We start from the raw sequence: 27,833 nt of genomic DNA, 5'->3' as shown, positions 1-27,833 counted from the left end.
GTCCACGTTAATGTATAAAGAGGCCGCATCCAATGAAATGAGGATGTCTTCCTGGGATAGGGTTAGGTTTTTTATTTTTTTGAAAAGGTCGTCCATGTTTTTTATCATGAAGTTAGACGTAGTAATTAATGGTTTGAGAAGTTTCACTACTCAAATACATGTTGTTGAACTTCTTTAAGTTCAACAACAACATGTACATTCAAATCTTCGGATTCCCCATGGGCCAAAACATCAGTGGACAACTAGCGGAATTATTCCTAGCACATATAGAATCACTCCTACTCCACCCTTCCCTTCCCCCTGACATCACCTTTTATGGCAGATACGTGAACGATATTCTGTGCATTGGTAATCCCACACACATCACCACCTTAAAAACATCCCTTAACGGTTACAGCAACAGATTAAAATTCGCCACAGAAACCGAACAGAACAAATCCATCAATTTCTTAAACTTGACATTAACCAGAACACACAACAAAATAGCCACGAAAGTATACCACAAACCCTCGCATATCGGAAACTACCTCCATTTTCACTCATACCATCCATATTCTGTTAAAAAATCGGTCATCTTATCACAATTCATAAATGCTTACAAATTTTCAACCGATCAGAATAGTCTAAACGCAGAAATAAAAAAACTAACATAGATCTTCATAAATTGCAACTATCCTATACAACTGATTAACTATGCAAACAGGACGGCAAAAAACCGCCAAAACAACCCACTTACCAAAACGAACTTCCCAACACAAAAAATTATCAAACTACCATACACTCAAAACACATACGAAGCCTATAAATACATCTTCAAACATACTGACTACAAACTGGTATTCACCACAAACCAAAAACTGGCAAATCTCCTAAAATCCACCAAATCTCACACACAGAAAGAAATATTTGAACATCACGATGTAGTCTATAAATTTCTCTGCCAAAAAGACTGTGATTCCACAGTCTTTATGAGCAAGATTCCACCATCAGGTCTTTATGGGCAAGACTACAAGAACACTTCCGTGATTGTAACATCCCTATTCCTGAACATTTAAACACTAAAAAACGTAACATCAAAAAGAAAAATCGAATACAAAGCACAGGAAAAACTTAAATAGCTGTTCACGCCCTCGAACAAAAACATACCCCGCAGATCGACAAGGCCATCATAGTAAACAGACAAGACAATGAAACAATGCTTAGAATATCGGAAACAATAGCCATAAAATGTGACGTGAACTCTATCAACGTACACAGGCCCTACATAATCTCAGAGGTTTGGAAGCTTCACAACATAAAATTGAGGTCACAACCCCGACCAATGGGCGATAACACAAACACTTCAGAAACAGAAGCACCTGCCCGACCTGACATAGCATCCACTTTCCCAGTGTTCAGATGACGACCAATAGTCGAAACGGACCACACCCTGTCAACCCCCCCTTTCCCCCTTCCCCCCTCCCTATATAAAAAATCAACCCTTTCACCTTTTCCCCATCCTATATAACAATAATATAATATATATGTTTATATATATATATATTACTGAAAAAAAAACCAGGTTTTTCTAATTTAATTCTCCCAAATTGCCTACCCCCCCCTCCACACACTCAGTAGTTTTCGGACATCGCAGAAAGAAGAAAAGCCGCAACACCCAGATAAATTATGTGTAAATTTTTCTTCCTTATGCTACATATACTTTTTGGCAAATTTACATCTACAATGCCCTAAGAATCCATGAGTAAATAGCCAATGACATTTAAACAGGGGCACTCCTAAACTGAAGCAGGCAAAATAGCCATAATTATAATAGTATCATCAACATATCCTAGCCAGACTTTGGACTTTAGGCTGGCCGAATCTGGAGCTCATTGCTCGAAGTCTTCCATGTAAAAGTTAGTTATTTGGGGTGGGGAAGTGGTGAGCTCATTGCTGTGCCTTTTTTTTTTTTGTAGGTATATTTTGCCACATGAAATACCCAGAGCAGAGTATGTGGGCAAAGAGGGCTATGATGTCGGGCAGAAATATGTTCTGTAAGAGAATAATAGTATCATTGATCGGGACATTAGTGAAAAGGGCAGTTATGTCAAAGCTGACTAATAAATCTTTGTCATTGAGTGTGATGTTTTTAATCTTGTTTATGAAGTGTTATATATTTTTTTAAAAGAAAGAATTATATCAGTAACAATAAACCTGAATCTGGCCTTGTTACTTATCACAATACATTCTGGTCCAATATTTGTCTTTTGTATTGGTGCTGGTTTAGGTTTGAGCGTTGTTTAAAGAGTGCTAAAGCACTTCTACACTTCCGAAACTTGTATTGGAATGGCTGTCTATCCATTGATAAGATTTGGTGTGGGGAAGTCTCATCCTTTTAAATGGCAAATAGTTTTCTTCTTTTTGTCTCCCCCTCTTTAATATGTAATGCTATGTTATTCAGTCATTATTTTTTCATATGATTTTGTTATTTTATAGTATTTCAGAATTACTTAATTTTAGTTCTAATTACAATCTCATTTTATTTTGTAACCACCTTTATGGTGGCACTCCTACATGTGGCTCAGCTCTGTAAATAGGGTTAATATTCTTTGTCCTAGCTTTGCCTAGGACAAAGAACATTATGCTGATGCTTCTGACTATGCTGATGCACTGATGGCCTGTTAATTTTTCATCAAAATATTTGCAATAGTAAAAATGATTATTCTTTATTCTTGTGAATACATGTGTCTAATAATTATTACTATATCACAAAGTGACATTTAAAACGTGTTTAGTATCCGATAGTATCGAAGACTTTTTGATTCCAGAAATTCTTGGTCGGTTCTAGTAATGGTGTAGTGCTGTCATAGTATGGTGCATTTCCCTTTATCAGAAAATTATTATTATTACTTGACACCTCCAGGGAGGTTCAAAGACTCATCAAGGGAGGGCACCTATTCTACAACTGTCTGTACCACTCATAATCCACCAACTACAATTAACCGCAGCTACCATCATCATCTATACCAATGCCATCTTGTGCCAACCACCACTAATATTTTCACAGATAATCACAAACAGTCATACCCATGGCAGGATTCAAATCCGCAGCATTTTGGCTGGAGAGTAGATACGTTAACCACTCAGCCAACCATGCAGGCCAATGATGATGATAATAATAATAACAATAGTATCTCTCATTATAATATGACAAGATTGTATGATAACCAGATATAATTTTCTAGTAATGTATAGGAGGATTAATCTTGTCTCTGTAGTAAATGAAAGTAAATTATTTCATACATTAAATGATGAAATGCTTTTTTGTTTTTTTGTTTTTTCTTCTGTTCTTTTCAAGCATCATAGATTCTCTTCTCAAATGGTGAGTTAGCTGGTCTCATATGGAGGTGGAGGGTTTTACCCTCCTGAAAACTCAAGTTTTTTTGTCCCTCAAAACAGGAAAACTGGCAAGAACACATGCAAAACACAGACATTGGACACTACAAGAATAAGGATTAACCACCCTATTCCATTACATTTGGTGTCAAATACCTACACGGTAAAGCGTGTGTCTATGCATAAGCGTATATCAGGAAGGAGGTTCTGTTATCTTTCATAATAAAAATTATATCTCTACTTATTTTGAACATTCACATAGAAAGGGCAATTCAAATAACTTTATTTTTTACTAGGGGGCTCTGCCCCCCTGGTGCCTATTCATTCAAGATTAACCCTGGTATCAATTCCAGGGTTAAGTCTCAGATATTGAGTAAATTAAGTAAAACTTTGGGCACTACTAAGAAAAGACAAGCAAGCATTGTGTTTGATGGGGATAACGAAGTTTGCTTTGGGGTATCAGCATACTTTGAACAAAACCATACATGTAAATACATCATACTGGCAGATTCACAGAAGAAAAAAAATCTCTCTCTCTCACCCACCAATCCACAAAAACTATGTAAAAAATATCTTATCCCAGAAAAAAGAATCAATAGTGATCTGTTTTGATAGCACTTTTTTTTTTTTTTAAACAAGCCCCCCCCCCCAGCTCAAACTGCAATCTTCATTAATGATTATTTTCCCTCCTCAGGATTTGCCACTTTTTTTTTTTTTCACCCATGTCATATACTACGTCCAGCAGTATCACTGTAAACCATTACCCTTATTCAGTTCAGCCATCACGGTGTTATAAAACTTGAGCAAATTACTGAGGCATGATCTACCCTTCACAAAGCCATGCTGTCTCCCTTACAGTATCTCATTTTCATCAATCAATTCCTGTATTTTTCCCTTGACTACTTTCTCCAAGACCTTGACAATGACTTCTGATATGCTGATCGGTCGGTAATTTGCAACAGTAGTCTTGGATCCTCCTTTATGCAGTGGAACTATTTTCCCCTCTTTCCACACCTTCAGGACTAAACCTGACCCAATACTCAGATTAAACAACATATTCGAGGGCACTGATAATTCTTTAGTCGCTTCATGCAAGACCCGTGCCGGTATACCATCCAATCCCACAGATGCATTCACATTAAGGTTCTGTAATAGACTACTCACCTCCACTTCATTCATTACAATTCCTGTATAAACTAATGGTTCCTTCATTTTGTCAATGTCACCATCTGGATGATATACTTTTGCAATAAGGAAAAGTATGTTAGAATATGAAGCTATTAGTGACTGAATATGCAAAATAAGATTAAAAGAAAAATTTATAAACATTACTGTCATTTCAGTAATGAAGTTACTAATGAAATGCTGAAATATAAAATAGACCGCATTGCTCTACAAGAAATGCAATGGCAAGGATAGTGGAGAATTGATAAACAGCATTATAGTGTTATTTATAGTGGTCCCAATGAACGAACTGGTCAGCTGTGTACTGGCTTTGTAGTAAGCAAGGAAATATGGAAAAGTATGTTAGAATATGAAGCTATTAGTGACTGAATAAGCAAAATAAGATTAAAAGAAAAATTTATAAACATTAGATATTCAGCTCATGCACCAACTGAGGAGAAAGAAGAAATTGATAGGGGAGAATCTGATTTTATGAACAACTTGACGAAGTTTGCTGCAAGACACAAAGGTATGATATTCTATAAATCATAGGAGACTTTGACACTAAGATTGGGAGAGATGAAAGCGTTTTGATGAAAATCAAAAGCAAGTGCCAGGAATATTTACATACATGATAAAAACAATGAAAATGATGATTTACTGATGCAATTTGCAATCAAAAACAAATTATTCATAAGAAGCACATCGTTCACAAATAAAGCAATTCACCTGGGAACTTGGAAGATACCAGACACAAACGAAGTAAACTAGATTTGATCGCGTTTTGGTCTCGAGACATCATTTCTCCTCTCACTGATGTCAGGAGCTATAGAGGTCCTAATTGTGACAGCGATCATTATCTAGTGAAAATGATTATAAAAGAAAGATTATCAAATATGATAAAGATGACAAAAAAAGAAGACTGGGTTATGGGACTTAGTTAAACTTAGTATTGATGTAAAGGAAGCTAAGAAATACCAAGAAGTGTTTTCAAGATAACTTGAAAACTAAATTAAATAAAACTGAAAATAACATAGCTGATAGATTCAATAGTATCGATGGAAATGGAATAGAGTAGAAAATATATTACAGAAGCGGCTGCTGAAAAGATAGGTGAAAAGATGCAATGTGATGCAGCTATAAAAGAGAAAAACAGAGCCAGAGCACAAATGATGCAGCTAAACATTAGAAGTAATTGGGAGAGATACAACAAACTTAGAAGAAAAGCAAATAATATACTATAAGAAAAAGAAAATGATTATGGAACAAATAAAAGAAATAGAACAACTTAATACTTAAAATGAAAGTAGAAAATTTTATGCTGCCGTCCAAAAAATGAAAAAAGGATTTCAACCAAGAATTAGTGGATGTAAAGATAAGAAACTGTTCACTCCTTCAAAAATTTTCTGTCCAACTTGTAGATTTTGTGGTTTTTCTTCTTATTTCTAAAGTTGACATCACCATATGTTGTTTATTATTTTAACGGTATAATAGAACACAGAAACTAAGTAAATAATTAATTTATTAACTTGATGCTGATATTTCGCTGGTGTTATAACCAGCATCTTCAGAGCACAAAAACACTGTTTGTCACAATACGCGAGACTAAAACAACATGGTGTACTTAAACAAAATTGTAGCAGCAACACAAAGACTAGAGTCCTGATTTTGGCACCCTCTATCTGGAAAAAAAAAAAAAAAAAAAAAAAGCTATCATATATTACTAGAGTCCTAGAAAAGTGCTAGTTTTTTCTTAATATGACTGTCTCCCAGATCTTCGGCAAGTTAATACAGCCATATTTGTTGAGATTTGGAGTGTGTTTTAGGGCTTCTGTCGCCTCTAAGAACAATCTCTCTGATTTATACGGGTTTCTGTGTAGTACTTTTGTGTTTTTCCAGTTGATCCTGTGTGCAGGGGTATCCAGAGCATGGTCTGCTAGGCCCGACTTCCCATAATGATAATTCTGGACGTATCTTTTATGTTCGTTGATGCGGATGTTCACAGTTCTTCCTGTTTGACCGTAGTAGGCTTGATTGCATGAGCAGGGTACTTGGTAGACTCGTGGATGTGATAAAGGAGGAATGCTGTCCTTGGGTGAGCGGATGAGGGTGGCTAATTTGCTACATGGTCTGAATGTAGTGCGTAGTTTATGTTTATTGAGAATTCTTGAGATCTTTTCAGATGTGCCTTTAATGTAAGGGATGGTGACTGTTTTGTTGTAGTTCTCTGTGGTGGATGGTGGGAGAGGTTTCTTAGGAGTGTTTAGTATTTTGTTTATTTTATGTGGATTGTAGCCGTTGGCCAAGAAGGTGTGGCGTAAGTGAGTCAGTTCAGCAGTAAGAGCCTTGTCATTGGAACAGATTGCTCTCGCTCTATGGGTTAGTGTTTTTAATATGCCATATTGTTGAGAAGGATGATGGTGTGATTGTTTGTGTAAGTATCTGCCTGTAAGTGTGGGTTTTCTAAAAACTGAAAATGATAAGGAACCATCTGGGAGACGTGTGATGAGTGTATCCAGGAAGGGCAGACAGTTGTCGGTTTCCAGTTCCATAGTAAAGTGGATTTTTGGATGTTGGCTATTTAAATGTGCTAAGAATGTTTTCAATGTCTCAGGGCCATGTGGCCAAATAGCAAGCACATCATCAACATAGCGTAGCCAAAGTGTTGGCTTGAGAGTAGCTGTATTGATTGCTTGTTTTTCCAGGTGTTCTATGTAAAAGTTGGCTGGGGGGAAGGGGGGAGCCCATGGCTGTCCCATCAATTTGTTTGTATATTTTCCCTTTCCATGTGAAATATCCTGCATTTTCCCTTTCCATGTGAAATATCCTGCATGTATTGTGAATTTCAATAGTTCAAATATATCAGGGGGGAAGTGTGACTTCAGTAGATTGAGGGTTTCTATTAGTGGTACATTTGTGAATAGTGAAGTGATGTCAAAGCTTACTATTAAGTCTGAGCTTTTTAGGGTAAGGTGTTGTAAGATGCTTTTTAGGTGTGCTGAATTTTTGACAAAGGAGGGAGAATTGTTTGTGAGAGTGGCTAGTAGCTTAGCTAAATGTCTAGCCAGTTTGTATGTGGGACTATTTATACTGTCCACAATTGGGCATAGGGGTGTGCCTTGTTTGTGAATTTTTGGTGCTCCATAGATCCTCGGTGTTTTAACATGGAAAGGTTTGAGTTTGTTAACTGTGTCTTTGGGCCAGGAAGTGACTTTTTTCTTTAGAAGATAGCTTTTTTTTTTTTTTTTTTTCAGATAGAGGGCGCCAAAATCAGGACTCTAGTCTTTGTGTTGCTGCTACAATTTTGTTTAAGTACACCATGTTGTTTTAGTCTCGCGTATTGTGACAAACAGTGTTTTTGTGCTCTGAAGATGCTGGTTATAACACCAGCGAAATATCAGCATCAAGTTAATAAATTAATTATTTACTTAGTTTCTGTGTTCTATTATACCGTTAAAATAATAAACAACATGTTCGACGAACACATAAGTCTGTCCACACGTTTGACATCACCATATATTTAGTTGACATCACCATATATATCATCAGCTTATGCTAATGATATATCACCATATATCATCAGCATAAGCACATAATCGACTTGATTTATTAATAATCGTTCCTCTTTGATCTAAATCTTTAACTGCATAATGTAAAGCTATAATAAATAATGTTGTTGATCATGCATCTCCTTGTTTTATGCCTTTATTAAATTCAAAGGGGTCACTAAATTTATTATCTATTTTAACTTTTGCTTTTGTTTTTTTCATGGTCATCATTACTAATCTAGTTAATTCTGGTGGGATCTCTAATTCTTTCACAGCCTTTTGTAGACTATCTCTGTTTAAACTGCCAAATGCTTGCTTAAAGTCTATAAATAACATATGTAGGTCTATTGCATGCTTAAAGTTTATTTTTCACTTGGTTAGAGTATAATAAAATTAGTTTAATCCTTTATCCAAGTGTGAGCCTTACCCCAGTCCTGAAGATACTTTCAGGTGCAAACTTTGTTTGCTAACACTTGGATAAAGGATTAAACTAATTTTATTATGCATGCTTAAAACATTTTCCCATCATCTGTCTAATAATGAAAAGTTGATCAGTGGTACTTCTATTTGATCTAAATCCACACCGATATTCTCCTATTATCTTTTTGGTAAATTCTTCAAGCATGTCATTTATTATGGATGTAAGAATTTGATAAACTGCATTAAGTAACGTAATACCCCTGTAGTTACTACAGTCAAATTTATCTCCTTTTTTATAAATAGGACAGATTATGCCAACATTCCAGCTGTCTGGCATTTCTTCCTTGGACCAGACTAGTGAAAATATATCCTATAGTACAAAACATGTTGAATCCCATCCATGTTTCAGTAATTCTGCAACTCATTATCTTCTCCTGGTGCTTTATTATTTCTCATTTTCTTTATTTTAGCTTCAATTTCACTAGTTGGTGGTGGTTTTATAGGGGTATTCTCTTCTACATCAATGTCCTTTCTTGTTTCTAATTGAATATTTTCCTCATTTTCTTCTCTATTTAATAAACCTTTAAAATATTCTGCCCATCTCTCTACTATTTTATTTTCCTCTCCTAATAAACTATGTAGGAGATATTGTAGAGAATGAGACCCGATCAACTATAGCAATTAAAGAAAATATTCAGACTGGTAATAAAGCATATTATTCAAATATGAACATGCTTAAAAGCAAGCTAATAAGGAGAAATACTAAAATACTTATATATATAAATAAAACGCTCATTAGACCCGCGGTTACATATGGGAGCGAAGCATGGACTCTTAGTGAAAAAGACCAAGACAATCTGAGGAAATTTGAAGAAACGAGTGTATGGAGAATATGGTATAACTAAGAAATTAGTCATAGTAAAAGAAGATATTAAACACAAAAACTTATTCTGATTATAAGACCATCGGTTTAATATGCATATGTACAAGAACGCCGACTAGTTTCGCTAGCATACTGTCTAGCTTTGTCAAGACTAAAAAAGGGTGAAAAAAAGACAGTATGCTAATGAAACTAGTCGGCGTTCTTGTACATATGTGTATTAAACCGATGGTCTTATAATCAGAATAAGTTTTTGTGTTTATTACAGTATATAAAGACCAAATATGAATAGTCTAAAAAGAAGATATTGTTAGGTTCATAAAAGCACAGAGATTGCAATGGTTAGGTCATGTAGAGAGAATTGAAGACTTACATATGCCGAGAAGAATACTGAGAGAGAATTAATTCTTTCTCTCTCAGAATACTGAGAGAGAAAGAATTAATTCTTTTAATTCAACAAGAAAAAAAGGAAGACCAAGATTAAGATGGATTGATAATGTAATCCAAGACTTGACTACTATGAAAGTGAAAGGCTGGGGAAGACTAGTCAAGGATAGAAGATTGTGGAGGCAAGTTGTACAGGAGGCCAAGGCTCACAATGGGCTGTAATGCCAGATGGTAGGTAAGTATGCAAGTCTGACACTTTAGGTACACTGCTAAAGATTTAAATTATTAATCGATTGTTCAAATTAGAATGGATTTGCAGACCAGTTGGGTTGTTTCGTGTACAAGGATGTGGTCTCGAGACTGGCATTGCTGAACAGCAGAGGAGTAACAATCAAAAAGGTTGTGGCTGAGATTGACATTAATGTGAACAAGATTTAGTGTAATTTCTGGTGATTCCAAGATCTTTCTTTCAACTTCATAACATTTATAAATAATTTCAGATCTATCCCAGTTTACTGAGTGGATGGTGGACTTTTGGGATTGGGATCAGAAGAATTAAGCACATAACTAGATCAGGCTGTGGCCCTGGTTCTGTCATGGGTGATGTCTCTGAGATGTTTCTCAATACGAAGCTAGATTGATTTTTCTGTTTGCCCATAATATGGGGAATTACAGTCACTCCAAAGATGGTACATACCTGGATGTTTCAAACTGTTATGTTTAGGTTTTACTGGATGAAGCCATGATCGAAGTTTACTTAAGGGGATAAATAAGGTATGAATTTTATATTTCTTGAGGATTTTTGCCAATTTGTTAGAAATGGAGCTGGTATACAGAATGATGATATAATTTTTCATATCATTACTCTCCTTTGTATGGTGTAGAAGGATTTAACAGGAGTTTAGAAATCTTTTGCTTAGGATAACCATTCTTTTAGAAAATTGATAAAAGCATTTTTAATTCTTTGGCAATCTCCTCTTCTTCACTGATGAGAGTACGTTGCAAGTTCCTGAAGTTGAAATAACACCAAACTTTTGAGGTGGATAATGATGGACCTGTGTATGAAATATTTGTTGGTATGTGTGGGCTTTCTGTAGTTGGAAATTTTTAGTTTTCCAGATGAACGAGTAAGATTTATTAAGAGTCAAGAAAAGGAAGCAAATTGTTACTTTTAGTTCTGCTGTAAATTGTATCCTAGGATGTTGCTGTTGAGATGATTCAAGAACCCTTGGAGTGAATCTGGACCGAGATTTCAAATCAAGATAACGTTGTCTATATATCTTTTCCATAATATTGGTTTTAATGGAAAGGAGTTTCTTTGAAAGCTTCTTGGTATATATTCACAAGTACAGGAGATAGAGGGTTGCCCATGGCTAATTAGTAATTTTTCTTGTAGATCGCATTTCCAAAAATGAAACATCCTGAATACAATGACTTAAGCATGTCAAGATTTTTTTAGATAATTTATCTTGTAAAAGAACTAATACCTCTTCTTTGGGTACATTAGTAAACATAGAAGTAACATCAAAATTGGCTTGGATTTCATCATGTAGATGTATGTCTTTAAATGATGAAAACAAAGTGTTCCGAATTCTTAATGTAAGAATTAGAAGAGCCTGTAAAAGATCTTAATAATTTTGTTAAATATTTGAATAACATATAAGTAGAGGAGTCAATTTCATCTATAATTAGTCTTAGTGGAATGTTTTCTTTGTGTATTTTTGGAACTGCATACATGCAAGGAATGAGGGGATGCAGGGACTTGAGAAATAATCTTAATTCGCTAGAGAATTCAAAAGTAGTCTTATTAGTCTGGTTACATAATTCTCATGTTAAATCGTTATCAGGAATGGAGTAAGTATCTGTATGTAGTAATCCTGCCATTTTGTAATAGTATTCTTTGGTATCTAGGATAATTGTTGCATTTCCTTTATCTGCAAGGGAGGATTATATTTTAATTTTCTTTAAAAGTTTTTAGTGCTTAGAACTGCTTTTTTCTGCTTTAAACCATATTTCTAGTTATTCTTTCCTTTAGTGTTACTGGTAGAGAACACTTGTTTTGCTAATCTTTCCTCACCCATTCTGTTTCAGTGACATACCACCTGAGATTAACTCTGCTAATGCATTCCTGGATGCTAACAATATCAAGTTCTTTCCTAATATCCTCATTTTTAATATGATATTGCCATTGATGCCATCTGTTCACACTTATAATCTTTCTCAGGACTCTCATATCTGCTGTCTCTAGTGTTTGGTCAAGCGTTTTACTTCTGACCCAGCTCTCACATCCATAAGTTAAAATTGGCTTGAATATGTTTGTATACAGCTCATTTAGTGTTCCGACTAATTTCTCTCTTATTCTATATGAATTTATTCAGTTGACTTCCTACCATACCAACTTTGTTGATTCTGTTGTCTATTTCAATATTTAATTTACCATCTTCACTAAAAATCATGCCTAAGTAGCTGAAATGTTTTACTTGTTCCACAGGTTCTCCGTTCACAATGCAGTTGATATTTTCAATGATTCTGCCTATTTTCATTGTCTTTGTCTTTTCATTGCTGACCTTCATACCATATCTATTACAACAGTTATTCAATTTAGTCAGGAATCTTGCAGATTTGTAGTGGATTTATTTAGAAGTATAACATCATCCGCATAAAGCTGACATTAACATCTCTAATTTTGATATCATGTTTAATACCACTTTCCTTAATAATGTGATCCATATACATAATGAATAACAGAGGGTATAATTTACATCCTTGTCTCACTCCAGATTTAACATTAAACCATCTTCCTGTATTTCCTTCAATCATAACTGCTGACTTACAACTCAAATACAGACTAAGTATTGCTTGATATAATGCCCCATTGACACCATATAACTGCAGCGTATTGAATAGCTTCTCTCTTGGCACCTTGTCATATGCCTTTTCCAGATCGACAAAATTTAAATACAGATCTTTGTTATATTCCCATGCTTTCTCCACTGTTTGTCGTAAAGTGAAGATCTGATCCTGACAGCCTCTATTTGGCCTGAATTCAGCTTGTTCTTCACCAAGCTTTTCTTCCACAGTTCTTCTCAACCATTTCTCAAGTATACTTGCATAGATCTTGCCAGGAAAACTCAGTAGGGAAATACCTCTGTAATTCCCACATTCAGTTTTATTTCCCTTTTTATATATGGGTACTATGAGAGCTCTACTCCAGTCATCGGGAATTCGTCCCTCTGTCCAGGCTTTCTGAACTATGCAGTGCAGCCACTGTAAGACTTATACCACCATACTTCAGCATTTCTGGTTGAATATCATCTCCTCCTGCTGCCTTTCCACATTTCAAGCCTTTGATGGCTTTTTCTACTTCAAGTATGGATATGTATTATGTATTCCTGATTGTATGCTGTTGAGTGTTTTTTATAACTGTATTATCACTGCTTATTTCATTTAGCAATTTTTTGAATTACTCCATACTTCAAGGATATCTTTTTCTCCCCTTTATCATCTCTAACTCCTTTTACAGTATCTTTCCTCCGTTTCTAAGCTTCTTCAACAACCTCCAGAATATCTTACCACCTTCTTGATATTTATTTTCTATGTTCTTGCCAAAGTCCTCCCATGACTTTTGTTTAGCTAGTTTTACACAATGTTTCGCTTTCTTACATTTGTCTCTGTATTCTCTAAGAGCAAAAGCTGACTTATTTGCCAGGAACTTTTGATATGATTTCTTCTTTTCCTTCACTGCCTCTTTAACTTCCTGTGTTCACCATGGAGTTCTGATTTTTCTATCCTTGCAGACTACCTCACCACATGCCTGTCTGGCTGAATCAGTCAGGGTTTTCTTCAGTGCTTGTCACTGAATCTCCAAGGTTTGGTTCCTGTTCTCAAACTCTTTCATTTTTTCTTCAATAATCTTTGTGTCTTTTAGTCTACAGGTCACATCTGAGAGCTACTCAATGTTTATTGCTCAACAAATAAAATATTGTATATTTTAATCTTTCATTGCATGAGGATTGGTTAATAAACACTGGTTTTGTCATGTAATCACCTGATGCATTACTACAAAACAGTAGAGTAATTCTATCTTTGGAAACTTTTAATCCAGGAGCTGATCTTTCATTTTTCAAAATATAGGTGCGTTTTTGCACTTTTTTACCAATATAACCCGGATTCATCTGCATTGAACACCTGGTCTGCACTATAAATGTTTATAAACTTTGAAAGTTTTTTTTTAATAAGATTTCCATCCATAGGAATTTTCTTTTGGGGTGCAATCTTCTATCGAAATAATTAGAGATTTCTCCATTTTTCCCTTAGAATATCATGTACACGAGCATCGTGCTTTGCACTTATCGTTAACCCAGCAATAAACACTTTCTTGGATTTTATGTTCATTTTGTTTGATTGTTCAAATTGTTGATTCATTTAAATTCAAAGTCCCTGCAAAAACTCCTGGTTTTTCTTCATTTTTCAACCGATCCAAGATCTTGAATATTTTTCTTTGAGAGAAATTAATTTTGTTTTCAATGTTGGTTTTTCTTTTTCATTGCAGTTTGTGGCCATGAGTATAAAAATAATTTTTTACACAAAAAAGCAAGGATTACATATTGTATGTAACTCACCAGAAAATAAAGTGCTCAGCTTGAGATGAACACACTTATGATTTTTAATGCACTTTCCTGGGAGAAACAAGAACAATTTTCAATAATAAACATTTTATATGGTAAACAATTGAGATACATGTGTGCTAAAGGGTATTTCCCCTAATATAAATTCGCTACTTATAATTAAATGTGGGATACAGGCAGACACAAATTTAACAAAGATAAAATTTGATTTTTAAGTCATGCATTGAAAAACACCTGAAAAGATAAAGGGTTACTACAATTTGTAGATCATGTTTTTATCAGAACCATGTTGTATAAGTTCCGTGGTCAACAGCTACAATTTTAGTCCGCGTTGTATAAGTACCGCGTTATACGAGGGTTACCTGTATTTAGAAATTTATGTACATTTAATCATACAAATACAACATTTATTTTACAAATGATATTCTATCTTTTTCAATTTAGCTACTTGAATACAAATTCTATCCTACAGTTCTTCTTTATCAACTGGTGAATAATATCGTCATAAAAAGTTGGTCGCAACTTAATTTTCTCAAGCAACACTCACACTTGTAAAGGCTGGCTGAAACATCATTGGCTAGAGCTACTTTGACTATGTATGGCCTGTGTTTAAGCAACAGGGTGAGATGATGTGGAGGGAGCGGAAATGGCTATGTGAGCGCATGAAATCACGGTGCTGAAGCGAGGACCTGGATGCTCCCATAACTGAGCAAGCCAAGGTAACTTGACTAGCATCGCCCTTCGATATACAGCGCAAAGTTTAATTATTGCCACGCAAGCTAAAACGTCTTCTGTCTACAAAAATAAAAGCCTAAATGGAATGCTTATAAATGCATGCATTTATTAACAAATAAATATTACTTCTCAGTTAATGAGCTTGCGCAGCAAGCATGGAGAATTTGCCACTGCTACCAACTCCTTGAGTGTTGATGCCAGTTTCTTGGCTAGATGATAATTGGGGCTGTCTATACCTTCAACTATCAGCCAGACTAGTACATTCTGCTTGTGAATCTTGGGTAAACTGTAAATTCTTGGGGAACGAGTGCAGTGCAGAAGTAGTTTTTTAACTGTATCCTTGGGCCAAGAGGTGACTGATTTAAGTAATTTTTCAGTTTTCTTTTTTATCTGATTACTTGGGTTATAGTTAACAAGTTGATAGGTGCTGTTGTCTGAGACTAATTGATTCATTTTTTCCAAGTATAATATGTTGTTTCGGTATAAAATAAGAGTAGCACTGCTTTTATCAGCTCTAGTGATTACGATGTCTTGATTTGATTCTAACAATTTCACAGTTTTGCCAATTCAGATTTGGTTAGGTTGCTAGTTATTGTTTTCGTATTATTTAAAATGTTGGAGCATATTTTATGAGCTATGGTGATTGGGAGAAATCTTTCAATTTCAACATTCTCTCAATATGGTATATAAAATATGATCTGTTAATAGTCCTTTGTGTCACAGCAAAATTCACGGTGTCTGTTATCACTTAATTTCAGGTTGTTGTTATCCTCTCTTGTTAGTAGTCGGCTGTTATTGTTATCACTGGCTTGTGGTTGGCTGTTTTCATTCAATGCGGAGAAATTCAAATTTGTCCATTGACTATCTGAATATTGTTGATCTTTAAGTCTATGAATTTGGATATCAGTTGTGCTTTCTTTGTTTCAAGGAGAGACAAATATTTGCAATAAGATATGCAGATGACAAGGCATTATTATCAAATACTGAAACAGGACTACAACATCTGTTGAACAGATTACTGGAATCCTGTATCAATTATGGAATGAAAATTAACATAAGAAAAACAAAAGTAATGAAAATAGCAAGGAAAGAGGCGAATATGGATATCAGAATAAATGGGGAAAAAAAATTGAAACAAGTAAAGACATTTAAATATATAAGAAGTGTGATTAGCAGTAATGGAAGATGTAAAAGTGACATAAAAGCAAGACTAGCGATGAGAAGAGATGCCTTTAATCGAAAATGGAATTTATTCAGAAGTAAAATGGATAGAAACCTAAAGAAAAGACTAATAACATGTTATGTGTGGAGTGTTGCCCTCTGTGCAGCCGAAACTTGGATGTTGAAGAAAGAAGAAATTAACATTTTGGAAAGCTTTCAGATATGGGTTTGGAGAAGGATGGAAAAAATCAAATGGACAGATAAAATAACTAATGAAACAATTTTAAAAAGAGTAGAAGAAGAAAGAAGTCTGTTAAGGAAGATAAAAAGAAGCAAGGGAAACTGGATCGGACATATTCTGAGAGGGGGGGGGGGGATGGAATCATCAGAGGTGTCATCGAAGGAAAAATAGACAGAAAAACTCCCAGAGGAAGAGTAAGAAAAACAATGCTATGAATTACCTGAATGGAGACAGGTACACAACCTTGAAAGAGAAGGCTCAGAACAGAAGAGAGTGGAATGAAAGTTTTTGCTACTAAGAGAAGAGCATGCTCAGTTGCAGAATACTCAAGAAGAACATCTTGTTTCGTTGTTTGTGCTCCTGATGACTGTGATTGGAAGGTCATCACTGGATGAAATGTTGATTGATTGTTTTAGTTTATGTTAAAATTGAAGTTATTGCTATGACACAGAAGTTGTCTCATAATTTATTTTTCTTTCATAATCCTTTCTTTCATGGTCACACAGTGTCCATGAAAGAAAGGATTATTCCTAGCCACATTGATTAATTGACCCAGGAGACTCTTTCCACAATCCCTTCCAAATTTGCCCTTAGGGAAACATGTACAAGCAATTTTACATCAGGAAGTACATTATAAGGTAGTGTGTAATATGCAACACAATGGAAGTGCTTATACTTAGCTAAAATTAGTTATCATATTTTGAGGAGTTATGTATTTATACAATCTAGACATCACTTTATCAGGTGATGACCATGCAAAATTTCTTTCAAGGCAAGTTTATCATTTCCAAACTCTTGACTTATGTTTTGATTGTGGGTTATAGTAGCTAATCCAAGTTTGATCACAGTCAGTTGTGAATAATAATAATAAAGAAGTTTAACAGGTGTCACACATTGCTTAAAGATTTCCATGTGTTCATTTTGTTTCTTCATTGCTTCAGTTATTGATAAACAGTCTTGCTTATGCCCACTTATGTTTAATCTGACTGTAAAAACATTGTAAATCATTTGTCATTTGTGTGCATACTAGGTGAGTTCCATAATGATAATCTTTTGTCTTTCTTTAGTAATTAACTATTGTCTATAGATCTATAATGGCAGTATTAGTCCCCCCCCCCACACACACAGAGTAACAAAATTCTTTTATTTAATTTTTTTTTGCCACCTTGACATTACTTCCACCATATAAATGCTATTGCTCTACTTGTTGTCTGATCCATCAGCATTCTACAATATCTGTAATGTCTTTCATGACCACTTTTTCTGGATTTCATGCAAACTTCTTTTCTACATCTTAGTCTTAAAACATCATCATCATCTTCCTTATACCCTCTTTTACCTTGCAGTGTCGAGGGTCCATTGATCATCGGACCTCACTCCGTTTACAGGATAAGGTGGTCAGCCTTATGCCCCGGTGTATCCTCTGGCCTGTAGCGTTGAGTTCTCAAGGCCAGTTTGCCTGCTTTGCAGGATGAAAAACCCCAGAATGAACTGGGGAAAAAACCCTGCTGTCCACGCTCAAGACTGGCTAACTTGGCTATGGCTGAGGAAGATCCTTCAGCTCTTCACGTCACCGACAGGAATCGAACCTAGGACACTCCTTCCCCAGGCATATGGTTGTGAAGCGCATAGCCACTACGCTAACCGCGCGGACTTTGAAACCCATTGATTATTGTTAGAAACCTTAAATTCAGGGGATATATATCAAAGGTGGTGGAAGTAACACAGAGGATTGCTGCAATAATGAGTGGGATGCTGACCTGAAGAGATAAAAGAGTTATCATTCCGTTGATCAGAGCACACTTAGACTATTGTTCTCAGATTTGGTGTCCAGGATTTGAAGGGGATAAATTAACTGTGGAGAGGGTACAGAGACAAATAACAAAGACAGTTTCAGGACTATACAATGTTAGTTATGAGGATCGGCTGAGAGAATGTGGACTGCAGAGTTTGGTGGACAGAAGAAGGAGAGGTGATATGATTCAGACTTTTAAACTGTTGAGAGGTGGTTACAACATTTTTATCATTGCTTAATTTCAAGTAGGCTAGAGAGCCAGACGGTCGGTCGTATTTTCAGGGAGCTCTCGAAAGCTAAGTATAATTTTGAATGAAAATTAGAATATAGGTTAAAATCATAATGTAATATTGTCTAATTTTGGTAGTTTTGTGATTTTGCCGTGAATTCTGTTATTTAATTCAGTATTTAACGATACGTTTTATAGATTTGAATATGGCGCCAATGCGACGTAAGATAATGGCGTCCAAAAATACGACGCCATTGTTCAAAAACTATAATGAGCGAATTTGTCCAATGTGATGTGTGTGGAATGTATGCATTCCCGAATGAGGCTGGAGTTTGGGTCGAAAGTGATAGAGGTGAGAGAATGCAGAAAGTGTAAGCAAAGTGAGGAGTTGAAGTATGTGTCAGGTTGTGAGACAGTCATGGTTGAAGAAAGCCAGAATGAGAGTGAAAATAGTGGCTTGATAGGGAATGGTGATGTACAAGATGGCAATGAGAGCACTGATCTAAGAAAGAGTGAGAGCAACTATACAGAAAGAGAAAATGGTTTGAATGATAAAAAAAATGAGGAATTATTTGTAGGAAGCGAGATCGCTAGGTTGCACGCATTGATACAAAATGTGCAGCGGCAATTACAGCACCTGCAAAACTCTTTCCAGAATGATTCGGCTAACGTAAATAAACAGCGTAAGAGTGGGAGAGTTTCTGAAATGAAGGAAAGAGTGTTGTATGGTGACTCATTATTAAGAGGAGTAATAGATGGGAGTGTAACTAAATCGTACTTGCCGGGTGCGAAATTTAAGGATGTAAGTGAGAGTATTAGAGTGCAAAAACAGAGGGTGAAAGAATTAATAATTGTGGCGGGTACGAATGAATTGAAAGGTGATAAATTTTTTTATGAGAGAGGACTTGAAAGTATTGTTAAAGGTAGCAAAAGAAAAGAGTGACTGAGTTAAAATGGTGAGTCTGTTGCCATGGTATGACAGAGAGGAGTTTAGAAGGAGGGCCATAATCACAAATGACATTATGCACAGCTTATGCAGACGGCGTGGTGTAGAATTCGTGGACGTGTGGAATGAGTTTGATGGGCAAAAGGACTTATACAAGATGGATGGCCTGCATTTGAATGGACTTGGTGTGTGGAGACTGGAAAAAAGTATTGCTGAATGAAGTGAAAATGGATGTGCAGAACCAGGGAAACTAGAACTACCAAGGAGGGGTGGGGAGTGGATATGCAAACTTCAGTGAGACAGTTGAGTGTAAAAATGCATATAATGTACCTGAGCCAGCACTAAGGACAAAAAATGGGAATTGGACATTTAGAATAACACATCAAGATAGGGGTGGGACAAAGGGATCACTGCATTTCATGTATACTAATGCCAGGAGTATTAGGAACAAGAAGGAAGAATTTTTGACCTTGATTGGCTCTTCCTGGCCACAGGTTATTGGCATTAGTGAAACATGGCTGATGGAAGATGATATAGTTAGTGGGATAGAATGTGTAGGTTATAGTGTGTTTAGGAGGGACAGAGAGAATAAAATGGGGGGAGGAGTGTTATTGATGATAGCTGATGAGCTGCAGCCAAGGAGAATTGAAGTTGTATTGCAGGATAGTGAAAGGAGCTCATTTGAGGCTATTTGGTGTGAGATTGAGACTGGCAGAATAAAATATACAGTTGGGTGCTGCTATAGACCAGGTGATGGAATAGATGGTGGAGATAGTATGCATATACAAATTGATGAAATGAGTGGAAGGAGGGTAATTATTATGGGGGATTTCAACTATGGTAACATTGATTGGAAGGAGGAGAGGACACATGTGAGAAAGGAAATGGATTTTATTCAATTATTAAGCGATAACTATCTGAGACAGCATGTAATTGAAAATACTAGGGGTGTGAGAGTGCTTGACCTGGTAATAGCATCTGAGAATTTGATTGTAATGAATATGACCATGTTGCCACCTATTGGTGAGAGTGATCATAAGGTCTTGACCTGGGAGGTGGCTAAAGGTGTGGAAACATGTGAAGTATTATTCTTTGCACTGTTGAAAATTAATTTCATAAAATAGTGCACTACCAATTCATCACATGTTAAATTGCAGGTTTACTTAATTGATTGCCATTATAGCTAAGGAGTGTAGCGAGTCTCATTACTTTTCATGCATCATGTATAAATTTAATTACCACTAAGTTTGATATTAACATTTACGAGGGCTGTTTGATAAATCCATGCAAAGTCGAAGAGATGGTGCCACCAGTACGTATCAAGGTTATTTTTAGTTGCTGGCAACTGTTGGAGGATCACACACTAAGTTTCAGTTAGATCTATTACTCTGTGTTTGGCATTCATTTGAATCGATCAAGTACTGTGATTTGTGAAAAATGGATGAGAAAAAATTTCGTGTAATGATTAAACATTACTTTTTTGAAAGGCAAACCAGAGCTAAACTTGATTAGAACGGTTTATAAGTGATTTAGGTAACTTTCAAAGTTGCCATATGAGCAGTGGCGTAGCTGGGGGGGGTCCTTCCTGGACAGCACTTTGAACCTTTTTGAACTTTTGCAGTTAATTCTAAAATACGGTCTCGAGAACTCAGTTCCAAATATTGTAATCCTACTGCTAATTTTCCTCACAATTGCTGTAAGTGTTGCTAGTTGTGAGAGGAATTTTTTAAATAAAATTTGATTAAGAATTACTTACATTACTATGAAATAGACTTCGCCAATGTCATCGATTTTCTAACAGAAAAGCAAGAAAAATAACATTTTAGAATGTTAAAATTAAAGTTTTACTTCAAAAATAGACATAGTTTTAATTTATTTCCCTATACGTCGTTTTGACTTTTTGTAATATTTTTGGTGTGTATTGAGAGAGGCGGCAAACTCAGGGACCGCCTTGGGCAGCAACTATTCTTGCTACGCCACTGCATATGAGCACAAGTGATGCTGAACGTTCTGGACGCCCTGTCACTACTCCAGAAATTATTGAAAAAATCCATGATATGGTGATGGATGATAGAAGAGTGAAGGTGCGTGAAATTGTTAAGGCTATGGACATCTGAAATGACCGCATACGTAATATTTTACATGAACATTTGTATGTGAGAAAACTATCCACAAGATGGGTGCCGCATTTGCTCTCACTGAATCAAAAGTGTCAGTGTGTGAACTGTTGCAAGGACAGCTTGAAGCTGTTTCAACTGAATCCAGAGGAATTTTTGCATTTTTCGTAACAGTGGACGAAACATGGATTCATCACTACCAGCCCGAGACCAAGGAACAGTCAAAACAATGGGTGCAAGCGGGGAATCTGCACCAAAGAAAGTGAAAACTGTTCCTTCAGCAGGAAAGGTTATGGCCACCGTCTTCTGGATGCTCGTGGCATAATCTTCATAGACTTCTTGGATTGGGGCAAAACAATTACCGGAGTGTATTATGCATCTTTGCTGGATCATTTAAATAATGAAATAAAGGAAAAACAGTCACACCTGAAACTGAAAAAGAAAATTCTTTTTCACCACGAACTCACCCATTCGCTCTTCTGTAATTGTGACTGCAAAATTGTTCGATTTACGCTACTAAGTCCTTTCGCACCCCCCCCCCCCCCCACTCTCCATATTTGGCTCCCTCGGACTACTATCTGTTTCCAAACATGAAAAAATGGCTGGCAGGAAAGAGATTTTCATCAAATGATGAGGTGATTGCCGAAACAAACTGCCTATTTTGAAGAGTTGGACAAATCATACTATATAGACAGGATCAAAAAACTCGAGCATCGTTGGACTACGTGTATAGACTTCAACGGAGACTATGTTGAAAAATAAAAAATGTTTGTCCCAACCAGACCCAAATTTTTGTCCCAAAAAAATTGTTTTCTTCATTTTTGCATGGACTTATCGAACAACCCTTGTAGTACATAGTTGCTATTGTTTTGTAGCTGAAGCTTTCATTTTCTATGTGGAACATTATATAAGTGATGGTGATGCAGTTTTATATATGTATTTGTGTGTATGTGTATGTAATATATATAAATCATTCTCTTTTTTTTTGTATATGTTTCTTTCTACATATTTTCAGAGTCTACATATTTATTCGAGGCTAATAACACATCTGGCACTTATGAAACTGTTGAGTTCCCCTTAAACTATCCATCAGGTTTGAATCACCTTGGCTCATCATTAGAACATATACTTCAGGAAGTGTTTACGAAATGGGGCACATTTTGTGCTCAAAAGGCAGTTTTTGTTTTTCTGCTGGGTCTGGTTGTTATTATAGTATGTAGCTGTGGTATGCTGTTTTTTACCCTTATCACTGATCCTGTAGAACTTTGGTCATCCCCAGGAAGCCAAGCCAGACAAGAGAGAAATTATTTCAATTCTCATTTCAGGTATAAAAATATGGTTTGTTATAATTTTGGTTTTATTATTTCAGATATTTATTTATTATTTTTAACTTATATATTACTGAATTTCATTCATAGGTAGTAATTTCCATTAATGGCCTTTTTTTTTCTTATTTTTCTGTAAGCTGTTATAAAGTCCATATGTCTTTATGTAAGATTTAATAGCAGTTAATCATATTTAGACTAATTTTTGTCATGTATGAGAAAATATTTTTACAGAAGACCAGAAAGTCAAATAGAACACCTACTCATACACAATTATAGAGTAGAGTTTTGCTAAGAATATCATCATTAAATTCCTGCCATGTGTTGAATATGATAGTACTACATGAGAAAATTATATCATTACTAACTTCCTATCTACAATTTTCCTCCAAATCAGTCTGTTACTTGTCAAGACTGACTCTAACATTATCAGATCTTATATTTCTATCGTCTAAGGCACTTTGTATCGTATCAATCCACCTATATCTTGGTCTTCCTCTGGGTCGTTTTGCTGCCAACCTGGCAGAGAACACTTGTTTTGCTAATCTTTCCTCGCCCATTCTGTTTAGGTGACCATACCACCTGAGATTAGCTCTGCTAGCACATTCCTGGATGCTGGCAATATCAAATTCTTTCCTAATATCCTCGTTTTTAATATGATATTGCCATTGATGCCATCTGTTCACATATCTAATTTTTCTCAGGACTCATATCTGCGGTCTCTAGTCTTTGGTCAAGTGTTTTACTTCTGACCCAGCTCTCAGATCCATAAGTTAAAACTGGTTTGAACACTGTCTTGTATACAGCTAATTTAGTGTTCCGACTAATTTCTCTCTTATTCCATATGAATTTATTCAATTGACGACTAGTCTTATACATCCACATTGTTGTTTAACATGTTATAGCTGGCATATGGAAAATTTCAATAGTTTCAGGAATCTTTCTCTCCATTTGTGAAGTGTTTAGTTTTGTGTAATTCTATGCTGTGGCAGACTCTGGATCTCCTGAGTTTAAAATATACCTTAACAAAGCAGTGAGATTAGCATATTTGTAGCTGTGATACATGATGCTCTTTTCCTTACACCCTTCTGTTGCTTTTGGCCAAAATATGATTGGTTGCAGTTGCACAATAATTTATACATGCCATTATTGTCATAGAACTATAACCTAGTATTTGTGTATGTGTTGAATAAGAAAGTGGTTTGTTTCTGTATTTCACCTATATAACAACATGGTAAGGATATAAAAGCTAGTTGATTAAAAAGGGTACTTTTAACTTGTACTATTTTATGTTTTCTATGATGGTCCTTAAACTTATTGGTTAGTCATTTAGTATCGTGCTGAATGATTGCTTGACAGATCAAGATTTTGACTCACTTTCATGGCTACCGAGCGGAAATTTTGCAGGGTAGCTTTAGGCATCTAACAAATGAAAATCCAAAAAATGCAAAATTTTTGAGTTTAAAGCAGATATAATAATTTCTTTGGATTACATCAGGAGCTCTTGAGCCACTATTGCAATGAGGTGTAAGGACAGATTAGTGCATGTTGAGACAACTCATGGCAGGATTAAAGATCCTAATGCGTTAATTTTGCTTCTCTTGGTGTTTAAAAGTATAGATTTTTATTCATTTTTAAAAGTTATATATGTGTGTGTGTGTCCCATAATGCAAAGCACATCTCCTTGCAGGCATGTATAATGCAATGCATTATGGCAATGGTGATTATCCAGACCGGTTTCAAATTTTATTGGGGTCTCTTCAGTGGGAGCCAGACCCAGAGGTGATACCAAGGTTGAAGCAATGCAGAAGTCATATTTACCTATACAAGTTGCCAAAAGGTGTCACACCTTATTAATAAATTACTCTGGATTAGAGAACGAAGTTATAAGTTTTTTCCCCGCTTGGTTAGACATTAAATTATATATTTAGTTTAATCCTTTATCCAAGTGTAAGCAAACAAAGTTTGCTCCTGAAGTATCTTCCTGAAGTAACTGCCTGAAGTATCTACATCTCCATAAGGAGATCTGCTTTGCATTATGGGATACTAAGGCACATGATGTGAAGCTTATCCACCTTTGCCACGAGTTTCCCCAGTCCTGAAGATACCTCAGGCACAAACTTTGTTTGCTTTCACTTGGATAAAGGATTAAACTAAATATATAATTTAGAGTCTAACCAAGTGGGGGAAAAACTTATAACATCGTTCTCTAATCCAGAGTAATTTATTAATAAGGTGTGACACCTTTTGGCAACCTTGGTATCACCTCTGGGTCTGGTTCCCACTGAAGAGACCTCAATAAAGGTCGAAACCATTCTGGGTAGTGACCCTTCCCATAATGCATAGCATTATACATGTCCGCAAGGAGATGTGCTTTGCATTATGGGATACTAAGGCAAGTGATGTAAAGCTTGGCCACCTTTGCCACAAGCTGAAGATAACTGGGGCAAACTTTGTTTGCTTACTTGGATAAAGGATTAAACTAAATATATAATTTAAAACTGATTTTGTGCATTGATTTATTACTATGGATGACACTTGGATTCACCGTTACACACCAGAATCCAAACAGCAGTCAAAACAGTGAACAGAAGCCGTTTGTTCAACGCCAAAGAGGACAATTCAGTTCCATCAGCAGGAAAGGTCATGGTATTGGTGTTTTCGGATGCTAAAGGCATTTTGTTTATTAATTATCTTGAAAAGGGTAAAACAACAACCGGGAATAGTATTCCTATCTTTTAACCAGACTAGATGAAAAATTTGTGAGAAAAGACCTGATTTGCAGAAGGAAAAAAATCATCTTTCATCGGGACAATGCACCTGCCCACAAAGGTGTTTTGGCAATGGGAAAATTAAGGGATCTGCACTATGAATTGTTGGAACATCCATCCTATTCCCCAGATTTGACTCGCCCTGACTTCTGTCTCTTCCCAAAACTAAAATCTTCCTTGCTGGTCAGCATTTTTCTTCGAATCAAGAGGTTGCAGCTGTAGAAGGGTATTTTGCAGATCTTATTGAGAACCACTACAGGGATGGTATAATGGCACTGGAGCATTGCTGAAATAAATGTATTAGTCTTAAGGGAGATTATGTTGAAAAATAAAAATAATTTTGAAATTATAAATTTGTTTTTTCATTGTTAGGCCAAGAATTTTTCAGACCACCCTCGTATTATAGAGGACTTCGTACTAGTTTCTGGTAAAGTTGGTGTTATTGTCCCACCCCTTTTAAACATAAGTTTAAAAAGAGGGTTGCCAACCTTTTCCAGAATAGAACATCTGTGTTTAACTATGTGTTTACATTTTATGATTATTGATTTGTGATATAGAATGTTGTTGTGTTGGAAAGTAAAGGCTAGTACCATAAGTTCCTACATTACAGGGCATGTACAATTGTCCAGTTTATCTGTAGAATCTAATCTGTTGACCCCCCCCCCATTGGTTGTAGTGTATGGCAACCCAAGGATATCAAGATTCTTTATCAAGGCTTTTCAAATGAAGACCAATTAGTTGGTTTCCTATAAAGTTGCAGGGTCTCACCTCCCCATTCCTAGAAACTCAGGTGTTTAATCCCACAAAACATTTAATGACACCATATCTTTTATACTATATAGAAAATCTACTCATACAGGTGGATATAGTTCTATTGCTAATATGCAAACCCTGTCACTTCTGCCCCTTCCAACAAAATACTCCCCATGTGAAGCACTTGTTTGTGTAGGAGGGGGGCCTCCCAGTGATGGTACTGGTCCTTTTCATTCTTCTTCGTTTTCTTTGCTTTTCTTCCCATATTCTTCAGTCTACTTCTCCTGAGCTTTTTCACTATCCTTTCTTCCAGAAAGGATAATAAGGATAAAGGATTCTGCAATCATCACTGGGATCCAGTGCCCAGCTACCATCTTTACTGTGTGGTGCAACCCATAGACATCCAGAAAGGATGTCTGTGGGGATCCTGGTAACCTTGCACTACTTTGGCCTCTGCTTCGGCAAGTCCTGGATGATCTGGCCAGAATCATTCGGCTAGTGGACTTGCCTGGAAGGGTCAACAGTGTTGCAATAAATCTCTCTCACCACTGTCTTAGGTTGTGACCTAACACTTGCCGTAGTGCTGGTATAGTGTCGGGTAGTTTTGGTGTTCCACTTCTGAGCACAGTCATTGCTTGCTGGTCAGTGGACATTCATGTGTGGCTCTAAGGTGGGTAGGGAGCTCTGGCACCAAACTAAACTCCTCCTGAAAATGAACACTTCTTTATCTTCTTCTCTATCAGGGCCCTCAACAAGCCCAACCAAGTTCAGAAACCATATTATTGTCCACAGAAAACCAAAATCAGAAACAAAAAAATACACCACTGCTCTTAATATTACAGTCACTTAACAGGTGAATATTATTATTACGGGCGACTCCAGGGAATCCTTAGACTCATCAGGGGAGGCCCTAAACATCATGTCCACACAACTATACGACATTCTCACAGTATCTATCATACGTTGCCTTGAACTCACTCACCGTCAGCACACACAACAGACTCTGGCAGCTTATTCCACTCATTTACTACTCTAAAAGTAAAGAACCTAGCTCTAATACCGTTGCTAACCACACTCTTGCCCAGCTTCCATAGGTGTCCCCTAGTTCTCCCACCACCAGTCCTGATCTCAAAAATATCCTCTGAATTAATCCTATAGAAACCCTTTAGCAATTTGAATGTCTCAATCATATCTCCCCTTGTCTGCCTATCAACTAATTTCTGCAACTCGCAAATCTTCAACCTGTTCTCATATGGTTCATTCCATAGACCTGCTGTCATCTTAGTCACTCGCCTCTAGATTCTCTCCACCTCCTCCCCATCAAGAAGGAACCTATGTGACCAAATCTGGGCACAGTA

At 36.2% G+C, this 27,833-nt stretch overlaps 1 protein-coding gene across 1 annotated transcript in view; it reads left to right on the top strand.

Annotated features, from left to right (window-relative positions):
• LOC150099417 (NPC intracellular cholesterol transporter 1-like) overlaps nt 1–27,833 on the top strand; it is a 477,548-nt gene that overhangs the window by 80,393 nt on the left and 369,322 nt on the right. The window contains exon 5 of the mRNA XM_090404409.1: nt 22,642–22,951. Coding sequence (XP_090260535.1) covers nt 22,642–22,951 — 310 coding nt within the window. The remainder of the gene's footprint in view (nt 1–22,641; nt 22,952–27,833) is intronic.

The sequence above is a fragment of the Typopeltis vanoorti genome, chromosome 14, assembly GCF_054136105.1.
Source record: "Typopeltis vanoorti isolate ZY-2024b chromosome 14, IOZ_Tvanoo_1.0, whole genome shotgun sequence".
NCBI lineage: Eukaryota > Metazoa > Arthropoda > Arachnida > Uropygi > Thelyphonidae > Typopeltis > Typopeltis vanoorti.
Note: the sequence above shows the minus strand (reverse complement) of the source record. Positions and strands in the feature narration are given on the sequence as shown.